Source organism: Musa acuminata, chromosome BXJ1-5 (assembly GCF_036884655.1).
Source record: "Musa acuminata AAA Group cultivar baxijiao chromosome BXJ1-5, Cavendish_Baxijiao_AAA, whole genome shotgun sequence".
Taxonomy (NCBI): Eukaryota; Viridiplantae; Streptophyta; class Magnoliopsida; order Zingiberales; family Musaceae; genus Musa; species Musa acuminata.
In genome coordinates, this window is record NC_088331.1 from 39,865,262 (window position 1) to 39,887,750 (window position 22,489).

General features: G+C 40.7%; 2 protein-coding genes and 1 long non-coding RNA gene across 6 annotated transcripts; 2 read left to right on the plus strand and 1 right to left on the minus strand.

Annotated features, from left to right (window-relative positions):
• Positions 1-952: 952 nt before the first annotated feature.
• Positions 953-3,319, plus strand: LOC103985769 (uncharacterized). The gene is made up of 3 exons (XR_671757.3): positions 953-1,161; positions 1,255-1,315; positions 2,914-3,319. It is a non-coding gene; the product is annotated as an uncharacterized LOC103985769 (long non-coding RNA).
• An 846-nt stretch (positions 3,320-4,165) lies between these two features.
• On the minus strand, positions 4,166-6,909 carry LOC135674260 (myb family transcription factor MOF1-like). The gene is made up of 6 exons (XM_065183942.1): positions 6,519-6,909; positions 6,362-6,438; positions 6,251-6,287; positions 5,972-6,113; positions 5,465-5,846; positions 4,166-4,538 (listed from the first exon to the last, which is right to left on the minus strand). The coding sequence occupies exons 1-6, from the start codon at positions 6,646-6,648 to the stop codon at positions 4,257-4,259; spliced, it is 1,050 nt and encodes a 349-aa protein (XP_065040014.1). The 5' UTR covers positions 6,649-6,909; the 3' UTR covers positions 4,166-4,256.
• Positions 6,910-19,969: 13,060 nt separating this feature from the next.
• On the plus strand, positions 19,970-22,442 carry LOC135674259 (transcription factor bHLH111-like). 4 transcript variants are annotated; one of them, XM_065183941.1, is made up of 7 exons: positions 19,970-20,604; positions 20,698-21,217; positions 21,315-21,434; positions 21,516-21,587; positions 21,671-21,736; positions 21,837-21,875; positions 21,953-22,442. In XM_065183941.1, exons 1-7 carry the CDS (start codon positions 20,303-20,305, stop codon positions 22,031-22,033), a joined length of 1,200 nt encoding a protein of 399 aa, XP_065040013.1. In that variant the 5' UTR covers positions 19,970-20,302; the 3' UTR covers positions 22,034-22,442. The 4 variants fall into 4 exon arrangements, with proteins under 4 accessions (XP_065040013.1, XP_065040010.1, XP_065040012.1 ...); XM_065183938.1 differs by having other exon boundaries at positions 21,966-22,442; XM_065183940.1 differs by having other exon boundaries at positions 21,972-22,442.
• The last annotated feature ends 47 nt before the right edge of the window (positions 22,443-22,489 follow it).

Here is a 22,489-nt window from a genome sequence, read left to right on the forward strand (position 1 = left end):
ATTTTTTCTTCTTGATGTAATGATTCTCGCACTTGATGCAATGAACCTTTGAAATGAACCTCTTTATGATACTTGAACAAGTTTAATTCCAACCTCTTTTACTTGCAGATTAGAGCTTAAAAGGTGGAATCTTTGAATAATCTGTGGAATCAGTATGGAACAAAAATATCGCGTAAAATAAATCATTTTATATTATTAAAAAAAAAAAACAATATGATATCAAATGGTATGATTAGGAAATCATGGAGAGAAGAAAAGGCCAAAAAGTGCTATTGGATATTTGTCATTTGATCGACGCATATGTCATGTTAGCATTCGAGGTGAGAGGAAGATGGTGCCAACACAAACTTTTAGATGGTTACTGAGACGACGTCGAAGGCGAGGGGCGGAGACGACATGGCCCGAGGCCGAAGCAACGCCGGAGGCGAAGCGTGGAGACGACCATATTGGGGCCGCGATTGATGGGGCGAATGACAGAAATTATTTGATCTTTTAGAAAAATAATGAATGAAATAAGTTAGGAGCTCTCTAAAAATAATAATTAAATTAAATTTCTTTTGAGAATTTATCCAAATCAATTTATATCCTATTTATGAGTTTAAATTTTTTAGATGTAATGATAGTGATAAAAAAATTAAGAAAAATGAGAAAATTACAAATTATATCTTATCCACGTAATTTTTGAGTGACATCTCGGAAATTACTTATTATTTTTATTTATTTTTAACCTTCGGAGCATTAAAATGTAATCTTTCTTGGTCACGACTTTGATGCCGACTAGAGATGATACGAAAGAGCGGGATTATATCGACGTGACGTCATCGTCGAATACACGTCAATATATGTGGAGGCCACGTCGATGTTTCCCATGTTTCGGTGTTTGCTGTGTGGTTCCGGGCAGCTCAACTTGTCATAAGGAAACCAACGGTCGAAGTCGAACTCGACTCATGGCTCTGGCCGACGGGAAGGCGGTCGCGGCATCCTCGCCCCGCCTTCCTCCCCCGCGGATCCATAGCTCGCTTCCGGAACGACGTCTCTTTCCAACTAGTCTCTGGCGTCCCTGAATGACCCTAATTCCATCATAAGCCCTATTCTTTGGAACCCTAATCTCGTGCCTCATCACCTTCTGCTTCCCGTTGTTCAACTCAGATTCGTGTTCTGGTATCGAATCCCTTATGCTGGTATCTTCTAGTTTAAGATTATTGGTGGCAGGAAGTTGAATCTAAGTCGCTCAATTTGTTGCATGATTGTCAGACATTGCCACTGGATGCTAGCCGCAAAATATCCATTCTTATAGAGTTGGTATAAAAGAAAGGTAACTTCTTTCACCTCAAATTCCAGTTTTGATTTGGATCGGTAGATAAGTGCGGAATTGTCTCTTAACATCATATGAGTATCTTTGAATATAGTTGTTCTTTGACAAGTTGTTGATGAACTATAGATCACTGTCCAATAAGACTTTTATCCCACTCTGCTGGCTGTTCTCTGCTTCCTAATAGATTAGTAAAGTAAATTGAACTTTGAGGAATTAAAAGGAGTATACAGAGCAACAATATACACTACTGGCAACTACTTGTTGAAGGAAAAACGGAGACAATATGCGAAGAAAGGAGCTAGAGATAAAATTTTGGTCTTTGTATTAATATCTTCCAACAAAGTAATTAAGGCTACTTAGTCTATATTTGGAGTTCCCTTGTATCATAAGTAGTTCTCTCCTGCTTCAGTGAAGCCTTTTTGTGGTTTTTTGTTTGTGTTTTGTTATCTAAAAATGGTTTACCTACACATATAACTACAGAGATTGTAATTGTACATGGTACCTTATTGAGATTGACATATTGCAAATATTCGAGTAGATAGATTGTTTGCGAAAAGCAAGGTCCACCATACCACGGTGGACCGCTCGGTACGAGCAGTACATACCGATCCAATAGGGGACCAGTATAAGCAGTACATATCATTCTATCGATACCTTACCATACCGTGTGTTAGTATATCGGTACATACCACACTGATGACTAATCGGTATATCGGTATAGATCGGTAAGACGAGCCATGGCCAAAAGAGCGGCATATCATGTATGTATTGGCAGAAACCACAAAATTTTGCTTGTACCCTATGTTGTCTTATACTTTGTTATCATCTCTACTCTCCAATCACGTCTTTCTCTTGTCATGGCCAGTGAGAATTCTTTGCCCCGCTTTGCATTATCTGTTTATCATAGTCTCTACTCTATATTCTTATGCTCATCCATCATAGTGGTGAATACAATGTGATGTTTGATTGAAAATGATTCGCTTTTGCATTTGATTCAGTGAGATATGCCTTTGATGTTTGCCCATGTCTTAAATATATATTTCAAGTACTAATTCAAATCCTATGTTTAGTTTCTCTTCTACTCTCTTTACCTTGAATTTGTACCGATACTTATTGGTTGACAATCTTTTTCATGCAAAGAAGTCATGTCACAAAGGAGTGTATGAGATTTACTAAGGATAAGAGTCCCTTGTGTAATTGATCCTTCTGTCTATTTGTACTGTTGACCTGAAAAATAAATATGAGCTATATTAGCTTGTTATGCTGATTCAACTCCTTCCCTTTCCTAGTGATGTTACATCTCTCAAAAGTAAGCCTTATGAGCCAGCAGGAGTCCATGTGTCTAGGAATAATCTGATGGCTGGTCATTAATGGGAAGCCTACAAGCTTTTAAGACCTACCTTCCTAGAATCTTAGAAATTCAAAGGTCATTATCACCAGCCTAATGGGTACTTCTCGGCCTCTGTTTTTACAAAATAGAAGCTACTACCTTTATATCAGCAGGAGTACATAAGTTTGTTATGCATGATTTGTCATTGTACCATCATATTTCGTAGTTGTGCAGTTTATATATTTATGTTGCCATTTATGATCTTCAGGTGTCTGCTGGTAGAACGGCAACCGGTTTCAGGTGTATCACATGGATCATTAGTGTCTGCAGTATCTGTTCTTCCAGTTGAACTTATCACTACCAAGCCTCAGCTCTGCGCATGATCCTTGTTGCTGATATAAAGGTCACAAGGAGGCATTTAAATTCTTGACATCTTAGATTAGCTGAGGTGAATAATTAAGATGACGCAAGGTCACTGTTTTTTCCTCCAGGGCTTCATTTTTTGCCATTTGATGACATGTTTATAGAGTTCACTGTTTCCTTCTTATTCCATTAATATTCTGTATCAAGAAGAGATGGAGGATACTAAATCTTGTATTTGTTAGTCCTATGTCAATCTTTATTTGTTAGCAATGATCATGGATGGGATCAAATAAAGAACAGCAATGATGACACTCATCATCTCCTCTAAACCATAAAGTGGGTTTTATGTGATTATCACACTATAAATGTAAATTTTCTCTTGGCATTTAGGATGTGCCATTATAGCTCGCACTGACTATAGAATTTGAATACTTGGAAGACAGCAAGGTTGATGTGGAAGATGGGAGTGCTTTTCTTGAGCACCTTCGTGTACCTTCCGTGGTAGAACAGTATCAGCAATTGACCAATGATTCTATTCTGGTTCAGAACATAACACTACTTCTGAGTAGGGCAATGTAGAATGATTGAAAACCCTCTTTATGGTTTCCAATGATTAATGACATGATCAGAGCTCTTGGCACAGTGCCAAGAAACCCTAAAACCTAAACTGTGTTGACACCTTTATCCATGTTTTCTGAAGTGCTTTTGAAGTATTTCAACTCTTCATTTTTTTTGTTTCCTGCTTGTCTTAATTGCCTTGTAATACATGTGAATACTAGGCATACATCCTACCTCACATAGTGAATTTATGAGTGATCAATTGCGTGCACTCATCTCAAAGTTTCTCAAAGTGGGATAGATGTGGATCACACATTGAAATGAGTGCTACTATGTAGTAAAGAAAGGATCTGAACCTACTCAAAACACTTTTGGTAGGGACTAACAAAACAGTGTAGAAACTATAATTAGTGAGAAAAGACTGGCATGATGGTGAGGTTGTGTTGTTATACAGAAATATAATGTTTTATTTCTTAGAGAAAGAGATAATACAACCAAAATGTAGCAAAACACTACACAGTAAAAATGCAGCCACCATTCACAGCAGTAGCTTTTTGGCAAGTATGCTGTTCTAATAGCTCAGTAGCTCCAATTGATCCATCTATGTGTTCCAATACAACCATTGTCTCGCAATTTCACAAACAACAGGGTGAGCCTGAGGTGAAGATACAGATCTACAAGTAGCTCTCTTTAAGAGCCGCAGATAGACATGGAGAGCTCCAAATTAACTCTCTGGCCACCATCACAGCAACCTGAGCATTCAGTAATGCTTCTACCTGAGGAAGAAAAGAAGCCAAGACTTGCTTTGCTCGCCACGGCGCTCCTTGGAGTGGAACACAACGATAAGGACAGCGACAACGAACAGTCGTGGGGTTCTTCACCTTCCAATGTCTCCTCGTTGATTGCTGGGCACTTGTAGAATCCATCTTTGAAGCTCTTTTGGCAATGCTGCTTGTGATTTAGAATGTTGGCCTGTCATCAGCTTTTCAAAAGTCAAATAAACTGGTTGAATAACACTTCCAAGAATGATAAGCCTTTCACTCAATGTTCAATCATGCTTCAATGAACTCTTACAAAGAGAAGAAGAAGAAGAAGAAGAAGAAGAAGAAGAAAAAGGAAATGGGAGATTGGAGGTAATCGATTTGCTTAGATTTTACTGATTACAGTTAGTCCTCTTTGCTTTACTCAGAGCTGGGAAGTCACGAGGAGCAGAACATAGTCATATCACTTCCTTTGTGGTCATCCATCATATTCATAGGTATGACTACTACTACTAAAGATTTAGATAGGTTAAAAGTTGAATTAAGTGAAATTATGACAGAATTAAATTATCATGCTGTGACTACCAATAAGATTTCTTTCTATTACTCAATCATTATAGTATAACCATAGACTGACTTGTCTATCATAATTATACATGACAAATCTACCATAGGTGGGACTCCAATGTACATCTTTTAAGCAGCACATTCACTGTAGTTCACTTACATAGCTTGTTGTGTTTGTGTGTCTTTATCCTTTTGGATTACAGATATGTGGATGCCTTTGCATAAGTATAATAATGATCCAACATACTAACAGAAATGCAATGCAGGAAGTTGGTATTAGCATTTAGATTTAGAAACCAAGAATGAAATCAGGAAGAATATTGTGGTCATAAAGGGTATATAGTACATGTAGGGGCAACAGTCTCCCTCTAAAAGAACAGTGAAAAGCCAAGTTCCACTGCAGGTCATGGTCATGTCAAGAGATCAACAAAGGAAACTTAAGCAAGATGGTCAAGAAAGAGTCACTGCAGGAGATGATAAAGCTAAAGAACACTACGAGGATCAGGAAGAAAAGCTTTACAGTGTGAAGAACACTGGGATTGCAGGGTTGTTCCTCGCCTTTTGATTTACCTGAAAAGGGATGGGTTCTTCTGCCCTAGATCCTGGAACTTTGAGCTTGGGAGCTGGATGATGAAAGGCCATGGCGGGAACAGCATCTTTATGCCACCAGAGGCCTTCCTCCTGTGCTCCGCCCTCGATACCCAAGGCTTGCATGCAAGTGTCATAGCAGGACCAGGAGGACACTCTCTCCACCACGCCTTGGTTGCATTGTCTGTTAGATCCTGGAACTTTGAGCTTGGGAGCTGGATGATGAAAGGCCTTGGTGGGAGCAGCATCTTTCTGCCACCAGAGGCCTTGCTCCTGTGCTCCACCCTCGACACCCAAGGCTTGCATGCAAGTGTCATAGCAGGACCAGGAGGTGACTCTCTCCACCACGCCTTGGCTACATTGTCTATTAGTAAGGGATGAGCAAAGATTAGGGCAAAGTGTGCTGAGAAGATGACTCGGTAATCTGTTCACAATGTGACGGTCACTGTTGGAAGTGGAGATCAAAAAGCTCGACGATAGCTTGCCAACCTTTTCACAGGAGGGAGAGTAGCGTACAGGAACCGAGACTGGAACTCCGTAGTGGGCTTTGAGTCGGTGCATGAAGCATCATCACTTGGCTCATCACCGTTGCCATCATTGTCAAAGCACAGGTGCTTTCTCGCTTGCAATTCTAATGGCAAGCAAGTTGAGATAGTGTGTTAGGCTTCTTCCCACCTCATACCAGCAGTGAAGGGAAGGAAGAAGAAATTACAGTGGGACACAAATGTTTATGGCAAGAAGAAGATAGAAGAAGGCACATCATCTTACCTTGCCTGCCCATGTCATTCCTCAAGCTTCTATACATCTGAACAGAACCATACCCTTCTATATCAGAAACCATGAAGAGATCAAAAGATGCATTGGAAGATCGAATCCTACCTGGAGATGACTCTTCACATGTGATATAGTCAAACCTCTGACATCCATCATCTGAAGCACGAGCTTCGGTGTGGCCTCTGCAGACAAGGAGGAAAGCAATGAGGAAGGCAGGCAGACCACAGGAAGAACTCATCGATGATTGAAGCGGAAGCCATACTCTCTTGGCCTCCAAGCCTTTCAATGGCGTTAACGAAGCAGTGGTGCAGGTCAGGAGTCCATCTCAACCGAGGAACCTTAGATCTTGTGTACTGTCTCACCGCACCACTATTTCTCCCAAAGTCTCCCATCTCGCTCACTTGTCTTCTCTTCCTCGCAGGTTTGGAACATATTTATAGCTTGTAATAGAAGAATTAACAGGGAAAAAGCATGCACAATTCAAGATCATGACGAAACCATGTGCATAAAACATAAGCATTGACAACATCGGGCATCTAAACATCGTTGGGACTGTCGAGGATTACTAAGATCACGAGCAGACATTATTAGGAAGATTTAATGAGTAAAGAGAGAGAGAGAAGACAAAAAAATTTCTGCTGGGCTGTCTATGATATGCTTTCTATTCCTCCACCTGAAAAGAGAGGGTTTCACTACACTTTCCTCCAAATAAACATGATTATTGCACCCGGGCAGAACTTTTGACTCACCACACAAGGGACAGGGATAGGGCAATGGCAGGACAGAGAGAGAGAGAGAGAGAGAGAGAGAGATTTGTGCAGCCAAGAGAACAGCTATAGAATCTCTGAACACAGGATTTCTTTACCACTCTGGTTTCAAGCCTCTTTTTGTGTTGTGAACTGCCCTTTTCTATCCCTTTCTGGTTTTGAGTGAGAGGATTTTTCTATCAGATTCATTATACTACTAATGCTTTGAATGTGTCAAACCTCATATCTTTCTTGTCACAAAGTCAACTGTGTGGGTGCCTATCCATTGTTGGGATAAACTATGAACTGACTTCACCACCAAGTCCTGAAACCCTACAAGGCAGGCCTGGGAGCACAACATTGTTACACAGTTAAATTGGTGTCTTGGCCTTTTGAAATCAATCACAACCAGCAATAACTTTTTGGAAACCAAGCTGAGTTCACACAGGTGTTGTGTTGTAACATAGGGATGGATTGGTGGGTGGATGCTGCTGTAGCACAGTCACATGAGACATTGTGTGAAAGAATAGAACCGAACAAAGAGGCAAAAAGTATTCATTGGTTTCTTTTCAGTTGAGTACTTCAAAGCCTAGTCAGTCGCTGGCTACTTCTGAAAATTCTTCCTGCCTCCTTGCAGAATTGGGCAGACCTAATAAAGAAAGGGATGGTAGGGTTGGTGCCAAGGTCTTTGGACTTTGTGGACTTCGGAGCTGTGAGGTCTTCTCTTTATGGCCTATAGCTTGTTCACTGAGAAAGCAAAATGTTAGGAGAGAGGTAAAAGAAAGCAAACTGGAATAATAATAATAATGAGATGGAACAGCTTTAGTTTGGATGTCTCTCTATCCATCATCTTGTAAGTTCATGATAGGTATGGGAGGAGCACCGGGCAACATGAACTGCATGCATGCATGCATGCAGGAGACCGAAACCAAGGGTGAACCACAGCAAAATCTAGCTCATCAACTCATTATCTTATCCGTTGAATGGGCAGTCTCACATGGTGGATTAGAGCAGCAACTGCATCACTGTTGATTGCCAACCATGTTGAATCCATTACAGATAGGTTGATAGGACTGTACTCCAACCTCCTTTTCTGAAACAAGGGAAGAAGAAGATGCCTTCTCTGGTTTCGCAACCCAACCCTGACATTAGCCCTTGAACTGCCCTGGACAAATAGTTTCTGCCAAGAGGCTCAAATTACTGATAGATAGATAGATATATGCGTGTATATACATACATAAATGTATCAAAGAGGTGTTAAATGACATTAAAGGGAGCCATGAGAAACAAGTAAACTGAGCTGGGAATCTCGACATATTAATTAAAACGAAGGAGAGAAAGAGAAAAGAGAAAAGAGAGGGAAAAAAGGAAAGCTGGGTGTTCTTTCCATGAACCTAAATCTGTGCAGAGCATAGTTCTTTTTGTCGGCATTAAAGAGGGGTCAGCAGCAGAAGGAATGATGGGAGTTGCTGCAGACGGGAGTGATGGTGGGCAGGACGGATGCAGGCTATTGCTGGGAAAACAAATCAAAAGGAGAATTGTCGCAGCTGCTGCCAATCCATCCGATGATGTTGTTAACGTCAAATTGATCATCAGCCAATGTTCCTTTTCATGCTCAAGTAAATAAATGTATAAAGAGAAAAAGTAAAACGACAAATATCCAAAATCAAGATAGTATTTGAAGCGACAATTGTTTATAGTAGGAAGACCTTAATCATATGCAGTTTGGGGAAATATTCTACAAGGCTACTTATCATTCTGATTTGGTGCTATGATAGCAATTAGATGGCAATGTGGGAGAGAGAGAGAGAGAGAGAGAGAGAGAGAGAGAGAGAGAGAGAGTTCTCAGAGGTTGGCCGGCGAGAGACATGGAAGAGCACGTTGCATGGCACTGAGGCTCGAGGAGACCCCACGACGACAAATCGTCGAGTGCATGCAGCGGGAAACCAGTTTGCCTTCATCTTCGTGTCTTCTCTGCGATTCTGCTTTCACAGACCGACAGCAAAGGCTCAAAGCTTTTTGCCCGGAGTGGGAACGAAAGGAACGCCACTGCAATCCGCTCCTCCCCACCGCCACAATGCCATCATGACTTCGCCTCAGCTCAGCTCAGCTCAGAAGACTGTCCTCCATTGTGCATTCATGCTGCTGTCCTCTTCCCCCTGTAGCCAATCTTCATGGAATCAGTCAAAAAGCATACAAGGAAATGAGCAAACTGTGGTTCTAAAGGGAAGCTTCCTAAATCAAATATAACCTAATAAAACTGGTTTAACAGTAATTACTTGTTGGCCTTTCTGCTTTGTCCTCTGGCATAACCCATTTGGTGAAATCACGACACTTGATATCAACCTTTATCTGCTTTGTCTTTGGCTGTTCTTGTTTGAATCTAAACAACCACAGAAAACATCAGTGAGACATGAAACAGTATACAGGTTGCTGTTCCCAGCCATCAACAACCATCAATGGTATGCTTAACATCCAGGCAAAGACACATCTAAGAGAAAAGCTATTCAATCGCAGAGCAACAGATAGAAGCACCACTTCTTTATCGAATCGACTTAAAGACAAGTAAGTAGTCTGATAACATTCTATTGTTACTTCAGAATGGCTACATGATGTCTGACCATGGCAAATTCTATTGAGTTGACTTCAATCATGGTAAATTCCCTATATTGCATGCTAATTCATCAATTAGTAAGACACTATTTGGCAGTTCACAGAATATCCAACCACTATAACTTCAAAAGAAATAACATGTTCAGACAATGTTCAAGGTTACAAAAGATTGTGTTCAAGTGATTAAACCAAGGAACTACCATCTAACGTTCAAAGAGGATCAATGACTTTTCTCTGTTTGGAGGAATTAGTTGGATAACGAGGAAGATGAGAAGGGTATAGACTCTTTGTTGAGATCAAAAATTGCCATAGGACAGTTCTGAAAGGCAAGAACGACTACATAAAATTACATGTCCTTCTGAGCAACTGATGTACTGATTTGTTGTTTCATAAACAACACAAGCAACAACATGTGGACCACAAAGCAGGATCAGAGCCACAAGTTCTCAGGACCACCCATCACCTTCCATGGGCATCGTCAGATGTACACATGACGACGCATATTGTTAATGATTCTGACCATCTTTTAGATGCTGCTGGAAATGGGGCCAATGGATTTCTGCAGGCAGTAAACCACACTAATCAGAAATTCAGTAGGTGCAGATAGACATTTGCAATGCTGCCGAGACTTTTTTGGAGTCATTCATATTTTCAGATTGTATCTCTCAAAACTGCCAAGAGAAATTCGTACAAAGCTCAATAGCAACTGTCATGTAAACCATAAAATTTGGCTTAATGCAATTGAAACATTTCTTTCTTTGTATTACAAACAACAACAATAAGCAGTAATCCGCAACTATTTAGTGTTGAGTGCATGAATCTTCTTCTGGTGTTGGCTCCATTTGAGGTAATATCTCTTTATCATTTCTAACTAAGTTTTCTTAGGTCTTCCTCTACCTCCTATGACACCATTAATTTGAATCATTTCATCTCATCATCGCACCTAATTATTCACTGATGACAATAGTTTTTATTAATATATTTTCTATTAATCACATATATCTACCTCAACATTCCCATCTCAACCACATTAATCTTTTGCATCTTGTTCCTTAACTACATTAATTTTTTGATTGATTTTCTTCAAGTCATAAGTTACTCATATGTGTCTGAAGTGAAACTGGATTGCTCAATGCTCCAAATAACAACATTAAGTCAGCTTTATCTGAGTCAAGGTTATCTGGTGAGACAAACCCTTCTTTGGTCCTTGTAGATGGTGTCCTTGAAATTTGAAATCCAGACTCCTAAGTTCACAAAAAAAAAAAAAGGATAAGAAAAGATCTTGCAAAACAAATGAGGGGTGGTCGTTTCATTTTAACTTGTATGAGACAACAACTAATAATTAGTAATCTAAACCACAGTAGTTATACACAACTATCTCAGAAAAAAGATGGTCAATGAAATATAAATGTTTCTTAAAATAGCAGACATTTATTTGGTGTTGCAAATCATGATTATTCCATGAGCTCTGCTGACTTTCATTATTGAACACAAACATCATTAGCTTTCAATATCAGCAAAGCAGTTAAAATAGCTGTCATCATATATAAAGCCAGAGTTGGTAAAAGAGAAGGTGACAGTTTAACAATGGAGAAAATAGAATAAGAAACTATAGTTTTCCAGTTTTACATGAGAACAATAGAGTGATCATGGTGTCTATAATAAAGGAGAAAACCATTGACAGGAGTAAACCTACACCTAATATGGCACAAATTTCTTTAATTGAGTTATACTTTCAGAAATGTCTGTCAATTTATTTCACAACAGGTGTATGAGAAAAAATTCATCATCACATGACTTCCTTTATGGTGCTTACTTACCAATTTGACTGATCTCATATCAATAATGGTGATTTGACTTGGCAATCGATGATCTGAGTTATTGTCGGCTTATACTGGGCAACAAACAACCAGATATGTATAATAGGTATAATTAATATTATCTTTTCTTTTTCTCCTAGGGTTTGGATAGAGTATTATACTACAGTATATATTTAATTTATGGTAGTTTACTGGCACTATACCCACCTATGTAACCTATGAACAGCACAGTTTAATTAGGTTGTCACTCATACTCTGTGTGTCTATGTTCATCCTGCACAGTACAATGTGAAATGTACCTGCAGGGACTTGATCAATCCACATATGGCTCTTGTCACATGATCAGAAGTTTTCAATTTCAGCACATCTGAGGAACAGTAACATGCCATGGCTAATACATGATGCTTTGGAACTTGTCATAACACTAAGACCTAAATCCAAACATCTGTATCTACCAACCTATATCCAAACATCTGTATCTACCACAATATAATGTGACCATTGCTGATTCCCTTCCAGTCTTGGAAACAAGCCAAAAGAGAGATCTCTACTTTCTTGGCATAACTGTATTCATACACCATATCACCACATATATGCATCCATTTATTGCTGGTACATATGATCGATAGTCTTGCTATGATAAACAAATGGAAGCACATGAGGGACCATCTGGTTCACTACAGGCACTAATATAAGACATACTAGGTTCTTGGCTATGCAAAAGAATGTTACCACATATATCCAATAGTCCAGTGAAATTTATAAAAGAAAAACTAGTGTCTTGTGTATGCTTAATGTTAGCATAACAGCATAAAGCATTTTCACCAAAGTGCAGAAAACTAAAGGCACCAATCATGCTGAGGGAGGTAAATCACAACAATCACCAAGCTTTCACTAGAAAATTCTTAGAAGCTAGGGTTTTATAGATAAACTAATGGTATCATAAAAGACAATCACTATTTGTGTTCACCGTAAGAGATGTGCAACATAAAACTCATATAGACATCAACTAACTCTAATAAACAGGACATCTGAAAGGGAGCCTTAAAAAAAGCTACTAAAATCACAAGCGTTGGCATGACTATAAAGGAAGAACAAGGATTTTGGTAGAGTAATACTAAATTAAAATTTGGATTCACAAACGATGCAAGATAAAAGTGTAACAGAGGATTTCTATGCAAGTCAAGATACATGAGGAAGATTGGAAAGGTTGTGCTGGACTTTCTTAGTTAAATTTTCAGGATGGAGGAGGGTTCTGTGAGAGATGGAGTACTAATCAAAGTAGACCTGATAACGAACTTTAAAGTTTAAACAAAATAAAATATGGTGCTAAATTTTTTTGCAATAGATACTCTATAGCAGTAATATAAAAGGTACAAGAAAAGCACTATAACCAGTACTATAGCAAAGCTAATGTACTAGAAATAGTACTATAGAAACTTATCATGACACTGTAGCAGTACTATAATAGCAGTGTAGCAAATTGTTTAGGTATAGTTTGCAAGTCAACAGAGAGAAAAAGAAAAAGAAAGAGGGAACAAACAATAGAAAAGAAGAAGATAAAATGGAATCTCATTAATCGTGGGCCAGCACCACTGCAGTGTCTCCTTGACAATTTGCTACACTGCTATTATAGTACTGCTAAGATAAAATGGAATCTCATTAACCATTGGCCAGCACCACTGCAGTGTCTCCTTGACAATAAATGCAATAGCTCGATTTTATTCATCCGCATATCATAAGCAAGCAGAGAGGATCGTTGACAATAAATGATAGCCAAGTATTCCTAATTTCATATAACAATTCCAAAAACAACTTAAAATCTTAGGCTAGAATAATAAACTAAAATTGGTTCTAACTGCCAACATTTTGCATAACCAGAGAGCTCAATTGTTCATGTAATGTGGTTATTTGAGAAAGATGTAACTACAATTATGATATTTTATGTAATATCTGTATGGATGGATTTAAATGTTTGATTGCATAAGGTATCGTCTTCTTGGCATACAATAATCATATTGGGGCAAACAGTAAAGTTCCTCTAGACTATAAACATAGTGTGTTATAAGCTATAGAAAAAATAAAACAACTCTCAGGAACCAAGGTTTGCCGTACCGGACTGTACCGCCCGGTACGGGCGGTACGTACCGGTCCGATAGGCCAGCGGTACGCGGACCGCCCCGTACTGTACCGAGTACTGTACAGTAACACTGCTCAGTCCACGTGAGTGTATCGCTCGGTACACCTGGGTGTACCGCTCCGTACACCTGGGTGTACCGAGCGGTATACCGTACTGTACCGGTACCGAGCCCGGGTCGAAACGCCGGTACGATACGGTACGATGAACCTTGTCAGGAACCTTTACAGACCACTTAAAACCAAGGTATCAAATACCAGTGCTGGACCCATGCCCAGCCCCTAATTGTATTGGTATAGATCCAGTGAAAACCAGTGTGCCAAATTATGCAAGCAGACCAGACCAACCAGATCAGAAAAAAAGGAAAGAAAAAGAAGAATAAGTCCTCCATGAATACCTCATCGATTGTCTTCAAATGTTTCCCCAGGGTTTTCCTTTTCTACTCTCACCATTAGAGGCAAAAATCCATAGAAGTTGGTCATCCCAATGCCATTTGTTTAAGTCCTCCCTGGTTTTCTCTGACTCAGGAACCGTTGCAAGCCAAGGTGGACTAGTGAACATACAAGTTAACAAAATGGTTCGGCATCCATGCTTGGAATCAGAACGATGACCAACGATAATCATTTATAAAGATTAAGTAGCTATTTCCATATTCGCTACCTCTCTCTAGCTTCGCCGCATGTATAAAGCTTCTACTTCCAGGCCTCACTCACTAATGGGTATCACAAGTCTAAAACATGAGTTTTAAGTTTAACATAACAACACCTTCCTGCTGCTTGCGAATTGAACACTTCCATGTCATGGCAAGAGACTCCATCAACTTATAATCACAAAAGATAAGCTACACAAAAATGGAATTCAATGGTACGAAGGTCTCATGCTTTGAGTATTTACAACGGAACATTCAATTTTTTGTATTGGGAGAAAGTAATTTTTAATTCCATATATATTCCCACATATCATAGCAAGACCAAGAACACTAGAAGTCACACAAAATAAAAATTTTGAATCTTTTCTACTGCAGGTTAAGAAAGTACATTAACTCTAGGTAAATACTAGAACTGGCATCAGTTTTTCAATAATAACCAAACAGACACGAATTCATTTAGCTAATAACAATACTGACTTGGATCCACTGTTAAATGCTGAAACTTGCCAGATAACATGGCAGAAAGACAAGAAAAAGCCTGCATTACCTCTTCTTTATTAGACTTCAAAACCATGGGCAATTTGTACATGCAACAGTTTTTTCTTTGGCATATTCCACTTCGCAATTCTTGAACCCCGGGCACAAGAGCTTCTTATCCCTCTTCTCAATATACCCTAACCTCTCTGTGTTCTTGAGTATCTCCTTCCACTTCTAAGCATGTTTCTGTTGCCTCCTCTTCTCCTTCAACACATCATGGACCTTCACGCCCACAAAGTCTGCTGATGGAAGCCTTACAAGAATGCTTTTTGGAGACTATGAGCCTCTTTTCCGGATCCCGCTTTGCCTCCTCCAGCTTTTCCGCCCTCTCCAATTCCCGCTGCTTAGAAAACTACCTCCTTTCCGCGTCGTCCTCACGGCCAACCCCAAAGATGTCGGGAGCAACAGCATCTCCGCCGATCCTGCGGTGAAACCGCTGCTAGAGCTCCTAACGTGGGTGAGGAATCGATAGCCGGAGATGGTAGGGCCGGGTCGTCGACCTTGGTCTCACTCTCTCTGCCGTCTTCATCCCCCTCTACCTCCTCGCTAGCCCTCTACGACCGATTTGTGGGTCTCGACGTTCCACCGAGGAGCAAGAGGACTTGAACGGGTCCAGGGCGGCACCTCGGGCCACGGCATTATTGTCATCGGCCCACGAGGTAGTCGAAGAAAAGGGAGGGGCTGCCGATTAGGGTTTCGAAATCTGCTCCGCTGATGATGCCAACCAAAGACAGCAACGGACGGTAGGAGCGTATGCAGGCGTGCCTCGATGGCGGGAACATTGCTCGCCATTGTCGAGCTCTGTGACGCCAAGAGGGCTGATTACCATTTTAGCCTCCGGATTTTTAGATTTAAAAAATTTATATTTATTTTTTTAATTAATGCTCTTTTCTATCTCATCCTTAAACTTAAAAAAATTATATTAAAAAATTTATGATTATAAAAAATATATATTTAAATTTTACCGATAAAAAATATAATATGTGACAATACCTATATGAATGACATGAAAAATATAAATAAAAAGATAATTTTAATAATAATAATAAACGATGATATTGTGGGTAAGTATTGTGGTGGTGATCGACGAGAACTACGTAGTGGTCGACCTTATCGATATCACTAATGACATATAAATAATGATAAAAAAATAATTTTGATTCGATTTATATTTTCTATCAATAAAATCAATCACTAGAATAAATAAAGTTAAATATTTTATTTTTATAAACATAAATATTATAATTTTTTTAAGTGATTATAATTAGCCCGAGCCGAAATTAATCATCGCAAAAGACGCACAGGGAAGGGGATATGCGTGCTTCATTGGGCTGGGCTTTTCTAGAGTGTATGCCCAGCTCAATTTAGCCTCTGAGCTTTAATGAGCAGAGCGGAAGAGGAAAAGGCTCAGCCCACTTATATTAACTAATATTAATCATTAACTAATATTAAAACTTTATAATACCTAAAAGAAATATATTCTATTTTGCTTTCATCAATTATTTAACCTATCATATATTTCAATATTTTTGAAAAGGGGTATGAGTATCAATTTATATTTAACATCATTATGCTAATGATCAATTAACATATATGAACTAAAATAGCATATATAAAATAATATGAGAAAATTTCAAAAATCACTAAATTTGGAGAAATTTGGATTGCCACACAAATTTGTATTTATATACACATTTGATACTGATATGGGAAATTGTTAATCCCTTATAATCAATAGATGGCTTAATCAATTTGAGCAAACTAATTGCACTCATCACTCCAATTCCAAATGTCGACTTGACCTTTTGACTTTCTTCCCCTCAGACTTCACCCATGCACTTGAGACCATCAAATCCCTCTTCAGCCCAAAGTCCACCTCATCATCTCACCACCACATCCACACCTTTATGTCATCCCACCTATTAAAGCTCCTTTAACAATAACACTATTCATACACCACCACCACCACCACCACCGGGCTCACACATGAAGCCTTTCTTGTCTCCATCAACCCTACATGGAGCTCCCACTCCTACCAACCTTAGTGGGAAGTCGGCATTTGAAAAGATAAGGTTGCAGAGATAAACAACTCCTTCCATGCTTTCTCCAATGGCAAAGTGATGAGCAAAAGAAAGGCTTTGTAAACCCTAAAACCAGGGTCAACATGTGTTAGAATAAAGCTCTCCTTATGTTGCTGGTGATTAAGTAAACAACACCTTCTCCTCTTCCCCCTGCTCTTAATTTCATATGTCGTGTAGCTTTTCCATTTTGGAAGGTCTCGCGTGCTTATTGCTGTATGATCCTCCTTTGTCTCTTCCTCCTACCTCTTGCAGTGGACAGTTGTGCATCTCTGGGTGAAGCTCCCCAAGCTTTAATGCTCGAACTACACGACAAAAGGGTTCCACTGAGGAAGATAATGGCCTCATTAGGCTTTTGGTTGCATTAATTTGCCCTAATGTGCCGAGGGATTGGTGCGATGGTGAGAGATTTTGTGTTGTTTATCTTGCTAAAGCCATTGCTTGACATGGATGGATGCAAATGTTTTAGAGGGACGACGCTGCCACCTGTCGATCTAACATAACAAACTTGATCATTGTCATGCAAACTTCGACAAATATGAGATGGTTTTCAAGTCACCATGCAAGCAGCTCATGCACACTGCAGTGCAAGCTATGCATGCTCAATATATATCATCAAGCCATTGTGGAACACTAGAGAGAGAGAGAGAGAGAGATGGGTTTACGTTTGTTATTGCCTTGGAGAATCAGTAAGACCTGGTTTAGTCTTGAAGGTGTCGGTCCATTAGAGGGGTCCATGTGGGTCTCAAGGGTATGACATGGGTGAGAAGTCGAAGTGATAGATGGATTCCTGAGGTGTTGTTGGCCTATATTGATCTGAAGCTGTCCAAAGGGTGCTCTGTATCTTCCTGATAAACACCTTAGCAGTGCTAAGGTCTTGCATAAATGTCAACGTCAGGGATGTCGTGAGTCAACCCCTCCAATATTTCAGTCAGTAGTATTGAGAAATGAAGAAGGTTTAAGAAAGCTCATGAGAGTACAGGTAGAACCCGCTTGCCCTTGTTTGGCCCAGGGGTTTTGGCTTTAATACTTGAACGGTTGGTGGCGTGAAGTCGATGACAGATTAGGGTGCTTCTTATCTTGTTTGGGTGATCATTAATAGTGGCAACCCGACCCCTCCGATGCTTTAGTTAGTAATGTGATGAAGTAAAGAGAGTTTAGTAAAGCTCATAAGAGTATAAGTGGAGCTTACTTGCCCTTGTTTGGCTCTGGGGCTTTGGCTTTTATACTTGAGTGGTTAATGGCATGAAGCCGATAATGAATTACGGTGCTCCTTACCTTGTTTCGGTGATCATTAATGGTGGCAGCTAATGGATATATCCTCCAAAGCATCATGATAGAATGATCGCGATGACATATTTTGCTTGGGTTATTGGCCTATTCGGGACAAGCAAAGATGGCCCTCTGTGCTGTTCATTTGGAAGGAGAAGCTGGAAAAGTCGAGCCATATCGTCGAGTTTTAATTTGTGCATGCGAGTCTTCCCCTAGTTGTGATTGAGGATGTCAGTGGACGGAAGGCGAGAAATGAGCCTTGTTAGCCTTTTTTCGGGGGTTTAGTAAGGGTCGATGGATTGTTCTCTTGTTGGTGGCTACTGAGGTTAGTGGGAGTTGCCCATCCCTTTATTTAGGTTGCTTCCGCATGCTAGAGGCAGAGTGAGTTGGCAACACTATTATTTCTCTATCAACGTCCATATTACAACATTCCTTTTTGTTTAGTTTATGAAATGTATGTGCAGAGGTGTTCAAGCTTATAGTCATCCTCAAGGCTTGCATTAAACTGATGTGATTAATAGAGTCAGCTTGGCTTTTGTCTTCTAACAAAATATTTAGGGCACCGATGCATGTGGATGATGATGGAGAAGCTGGAAACCCTGGCTCTGAAAACTGCCTTTGGAGAGAGACAGAAGCTTGCAAGTGTCTGAAAGCGAGTTCTAGTGGAAGTAGATGTCAGGGAGCCTAAGGTTGAGGTGGGAAGCCACCACTCAATTATGACCACTTCCTAGCCATGCCATTGCTTAATATAAAGATTGAAAAGAAAGAAATCAATTTGGTTTACACTTAGATAAACATATGCTCAAGTTATGATTTTAGGGCTCACTGATCATCCCCCCATGGTTCGATGTTCTTCGCGAATATTAGCATGAAAGTAAGTAAAAAAAGCTGCCCCTAACTTTGAGCATTTTGCTTTGTGGATTGATGGGGTGATGAAGGGAAATGGAGGAGTCACACTTGTTCCTCTGGTAGGGGACATTGACTAGGTGAACGAAGCGAGGCCAACTGGAGCATCATCTTGCACTAAGCTCTGCTCCCTCCATGGTTGCCACTTGGTCCATGAAGGAATTCTGCAGCTTCAAAGCTCTCTCCCATTTCTTCGTCTCATTCTCTGTTCTTCCACGGCAGGAAACATCAGAGATGACTATAACTAGATTGTGGTGAGATTATGTTGTATTATTCTGCAGCAAATCTTGTCCTTCTGTCGATGAATTTTAGCGAGAGTTAAGACTGTCATTAGTGTCATTAGTGTCACTCATCTCCAAAGCTTGCAGGTTGTTCTTCTTGTGCCATAATTTTGCTGCTACGAGAACTCGGAGTGATCTTTGGATTATACGGCATCATTCTTGCACTCCTTTCAGCTACCACCTCACCTTCAACTTAGATTCTTCTGCTCTCTCTGGACGTGCCTTTTTCTTTCTCCACTTCTCATGGAAAACTGCACTTGCACCATCAGATTTCCAGGCTGTTCTTGAATTCCTGGAGCGAGTGGTAATATACCAAACGGTCAATCGTACTCCAATCTTGTACTTCGCTTCTTTACTTTGGGTTGTGATAGGGTTTCTTAGTTAGGTTCAACTCCATCTCAAGGCAATGTCTGCGTGCCAATAATAAACATACATACCCATGCACGTACAAGTACGTGCTTCGTAAAGGAAGCAGTTCAACTCCATCTCTTGTTTCAGAGGAAATGGAAGTATATATATGTGAAACACTTGAAGCTGTCAACAGTAAAAGGTTAAAGCCATCAACAGGTACGCCACACCAATGATCAGATTAACACAGCTATTCATGGTTATCATTTTCGTTTAACTGAGCACACTGGTTAGAAAGATCAGATTAGTGATGTTGGATGGAAAGCTAATAATATTCTCCCTTAGGTGTGTTGGGTGGGAGAAAGAGATGTAACACCACCTACAACCCGATGGAGCTAACACCTTCATGGACCCCTTCCAACCTGCGATAATAATTCCTCACAAGCTAAGTGGGAAGAACACGAGTTCTGCACACTTCCCCTGTCCCACCTCCTCCATCTCCCACTCTGCCACAATTGTTTTGGATGTCCACATACTTATCTCTATATTCGGAGATGTTTTCGTGAGTCGTCGAGCCCTTAATTTCGTGTCGCAGGAGTACCATTATCTCTCTTTGAATGGCTATTCTCTACTTATAAACCCAAGTCTCCAGCTAAAGCATGCATGCCATGGCTGAAGAAGGCCCCGAGGCTTCGGTGGCCAGCTCGGTGACGGCGGCCGGCCACTGGTGGGAGATCCACGCGAGCCCCTTCTCCTCTTGGAATACCATGAGGCGGTGGCCGCTGCCGCAGGCGGATGCCCACGCCAGCTCGTCGTCGTACGACGATGCTGATAGGTCGTCGATCTCCAACACCACGTCGTTCACCAATGCATCCACCCACTCTGCCCTCAGCATGGACTCCTCATCCGCTGAACTCGTGGGGGCGCCGGTGGAGAACCATATATGGAGCCAACTTCTACTGTAAGTGTGGCTGTAGCCTTCTGATCGAGCTAACTATCGGTGGAGCGAATTCATCTTCTTCTTGAACTAAAAAGGTAGGTTTGGATGTTTCAGAAACGTCGGAACGAATGGGGAGGCTCGCAGCAGCAGCCATGAAGACGGAGAGAGCTCTCTTGAAGTGCTGAGTTCCAGTTGGGAACTGAGTCCATCCTCGCTGAACTGCTTGGAGAAGCATCTAAGTAGCTGCGATGGACTGCCAAATAACCTGTCAGATTTGGTCACCAACTGGTCCATCTCTCCTCCCAACCCACAGCTACATCAGTACATCGCACCATCGACATGCGCTGTTTCCATCGATCGTCGTCCTCCGGTGGCTCACCACTCGGCCTCCGATGCTTCGCGTGCCAAGCACGAAGGAGGAAACAGTACAAGCTATCCCCCATCTTACGACCACAGTATGAAAGGAACAGACACGCCGTTCTTTCGGAGGCCGATCGGCCTCGACGAGTCCGATATGCCATGGTCGAACAGGAGAAATCTGTCGGACCAAATCTCTTTTGCCGGATGCTTAAACATGAAGCCTTCTGTAAACGGCTCGGATTCGTGCGACGGAAACAGGTGCCAAAGCTCAACGGTGAGTTCCACCCACCCACTAATTCTTCTGTCCTTCATGTAATTCCCATTGATCGAACATTGCTGCTTCAAGGTAAAACCCTCGTTCCTCGTTGCAGATAACAGGCAATGGCAAGGTCAGTAGGGCGACTGAAGGGAAGAAGAAAAGATCCGAAGACAGTTCAGAGACACACCTCAAGAAGCCGAAGCCCGACGGCTCCATGGTTTCATCTCAAAAGGTCAGTCAACAACGACATGTTTGTTTGTGGGGCTTTCAGTAGCAAAGTTCTTGGAAGGTAACGTTCTGATGTTGGAATCAGTTGCAGGAGCCCAAAGTAAAGATAGCAGAAAAGGTGAGTGCTCTGCAGCAGCTTGTGTCACCATTCGGGAAGGTAAAGACCAATTACACCAGATTGTTCATCTGCAGATATAAATGCCACAGACTCATCCAACCTTCTCTTCTGACATTTATCAGACAGATCAAGCTTCTGTTCTAATGGAAACCATCACTTGCATCACAGTTTTACAGAAGCAAGTACAGGTAACATCTCCAATATTTAGAGATTCATGCTCAACAATACAAGTCGTAGCTCTAAATTGCAGGAATCAGTCTGATAATAACTCTGGTCATGCTCATGCAGTTGCTAAGTGCACCATACCTGAAATCAAGTGCTAGTAAGGTACCAAAGAGTAAAGAGAGAGAGAGATAAGTATCCTATATAGTTCTTACAGAGGCCATTGATAGCTCATCTTGTAGTGGTCCATTTCAGGAGCAGAATTCATGGGGAGAACCGGAGAGGAAGGAGAAGGCAGAAGCGAAGTACGATCTGAGGAGTAGAGGGCTTTGCTTGGTTCCCGTTGCTTCCATCCCTCAAGTCCATCGAGAGAGCAACAGACCGGACTACTGGATGCCAACATACAGAAGCTGTTTGTACAGATAAAGAAGCTTTCTTTGATTGGATCTATCGGAGAAGCAGCAATTATGTTGAAACTATTATGTGAAGATGATAGTTGATTTGGAGAGTCTAGAATGACTTTGAGAGGGACAATGTACCAGCTGAAGCTGATGACTCTGATGCATTTTTATGATGATCTTCTTGAGATGGTGGTCGGGATAAGCAACTGCAGGGAGTCAGAATACGAACTTCTTTAGGCAGATAATTGAACTCAGATTGAATATAAATAGAATAGATCAGTTCTAATGTTATGTTTCATTTCAATGAAGTGAAGAACTCTCCTTCCTTATCTACTTCATTTCAATCTCTATCTCCTTCCTTCTCCCCTTCAAGTTAAT

What these genes read in the sequence shown, in the direction of transcription:
- LOC135674260 (XM_065183942.1), bottom strand. Translation starts at nt 6,648, where the DNA reads ATGGGAGACTTTGGGAGAAATAGTGGTGCGGTGAGACAGTACACAAGA. An exon ending in ACTCTCCCTCCTGTGAAAAG is followed by an intron (nt 5,847 to 5,971) that starts GTTGGCAAGCTA and finishes CCTTACTAATAG; the next exon opens with ACAATGTAGCCAAGGCGTGG. An exon ending in AAGAACCCATCCCTTTTCAG is followed by an intron (nt 4,539 to 5,464) that starts GTAAATCAAAAG and finishes AGCTGATGACAG; the next exon opens with GCCAACATTCTAAATCACAA.
- LOC135674259 (XM_065183938.1), top strand. Translation starts at nt 20,303, where the DNA reads ATGCATGCCATGGCTGAAGAAGGCCCCGAGGCTTCGGTGGCCAGCTCG. An exon ending in ACAGGTGCCAAAGCTCAACG is followed by an intron (nt 21,218 to 21,314) that starts GTGAGTTCCACC and finishes TCCTCGTTGCAG; the next exon opens with ATAACAGGCAATGGCAAGGT. An exon ending in TGAAATCAAGTGCTAGTAAG is followed by an intron (nt 21,876 to 21,965) that starts GTACCAAAGAGT and finishes GGTCCATTTCAG; the next exon opens with GAGCAGAATTCATGGGGAGA.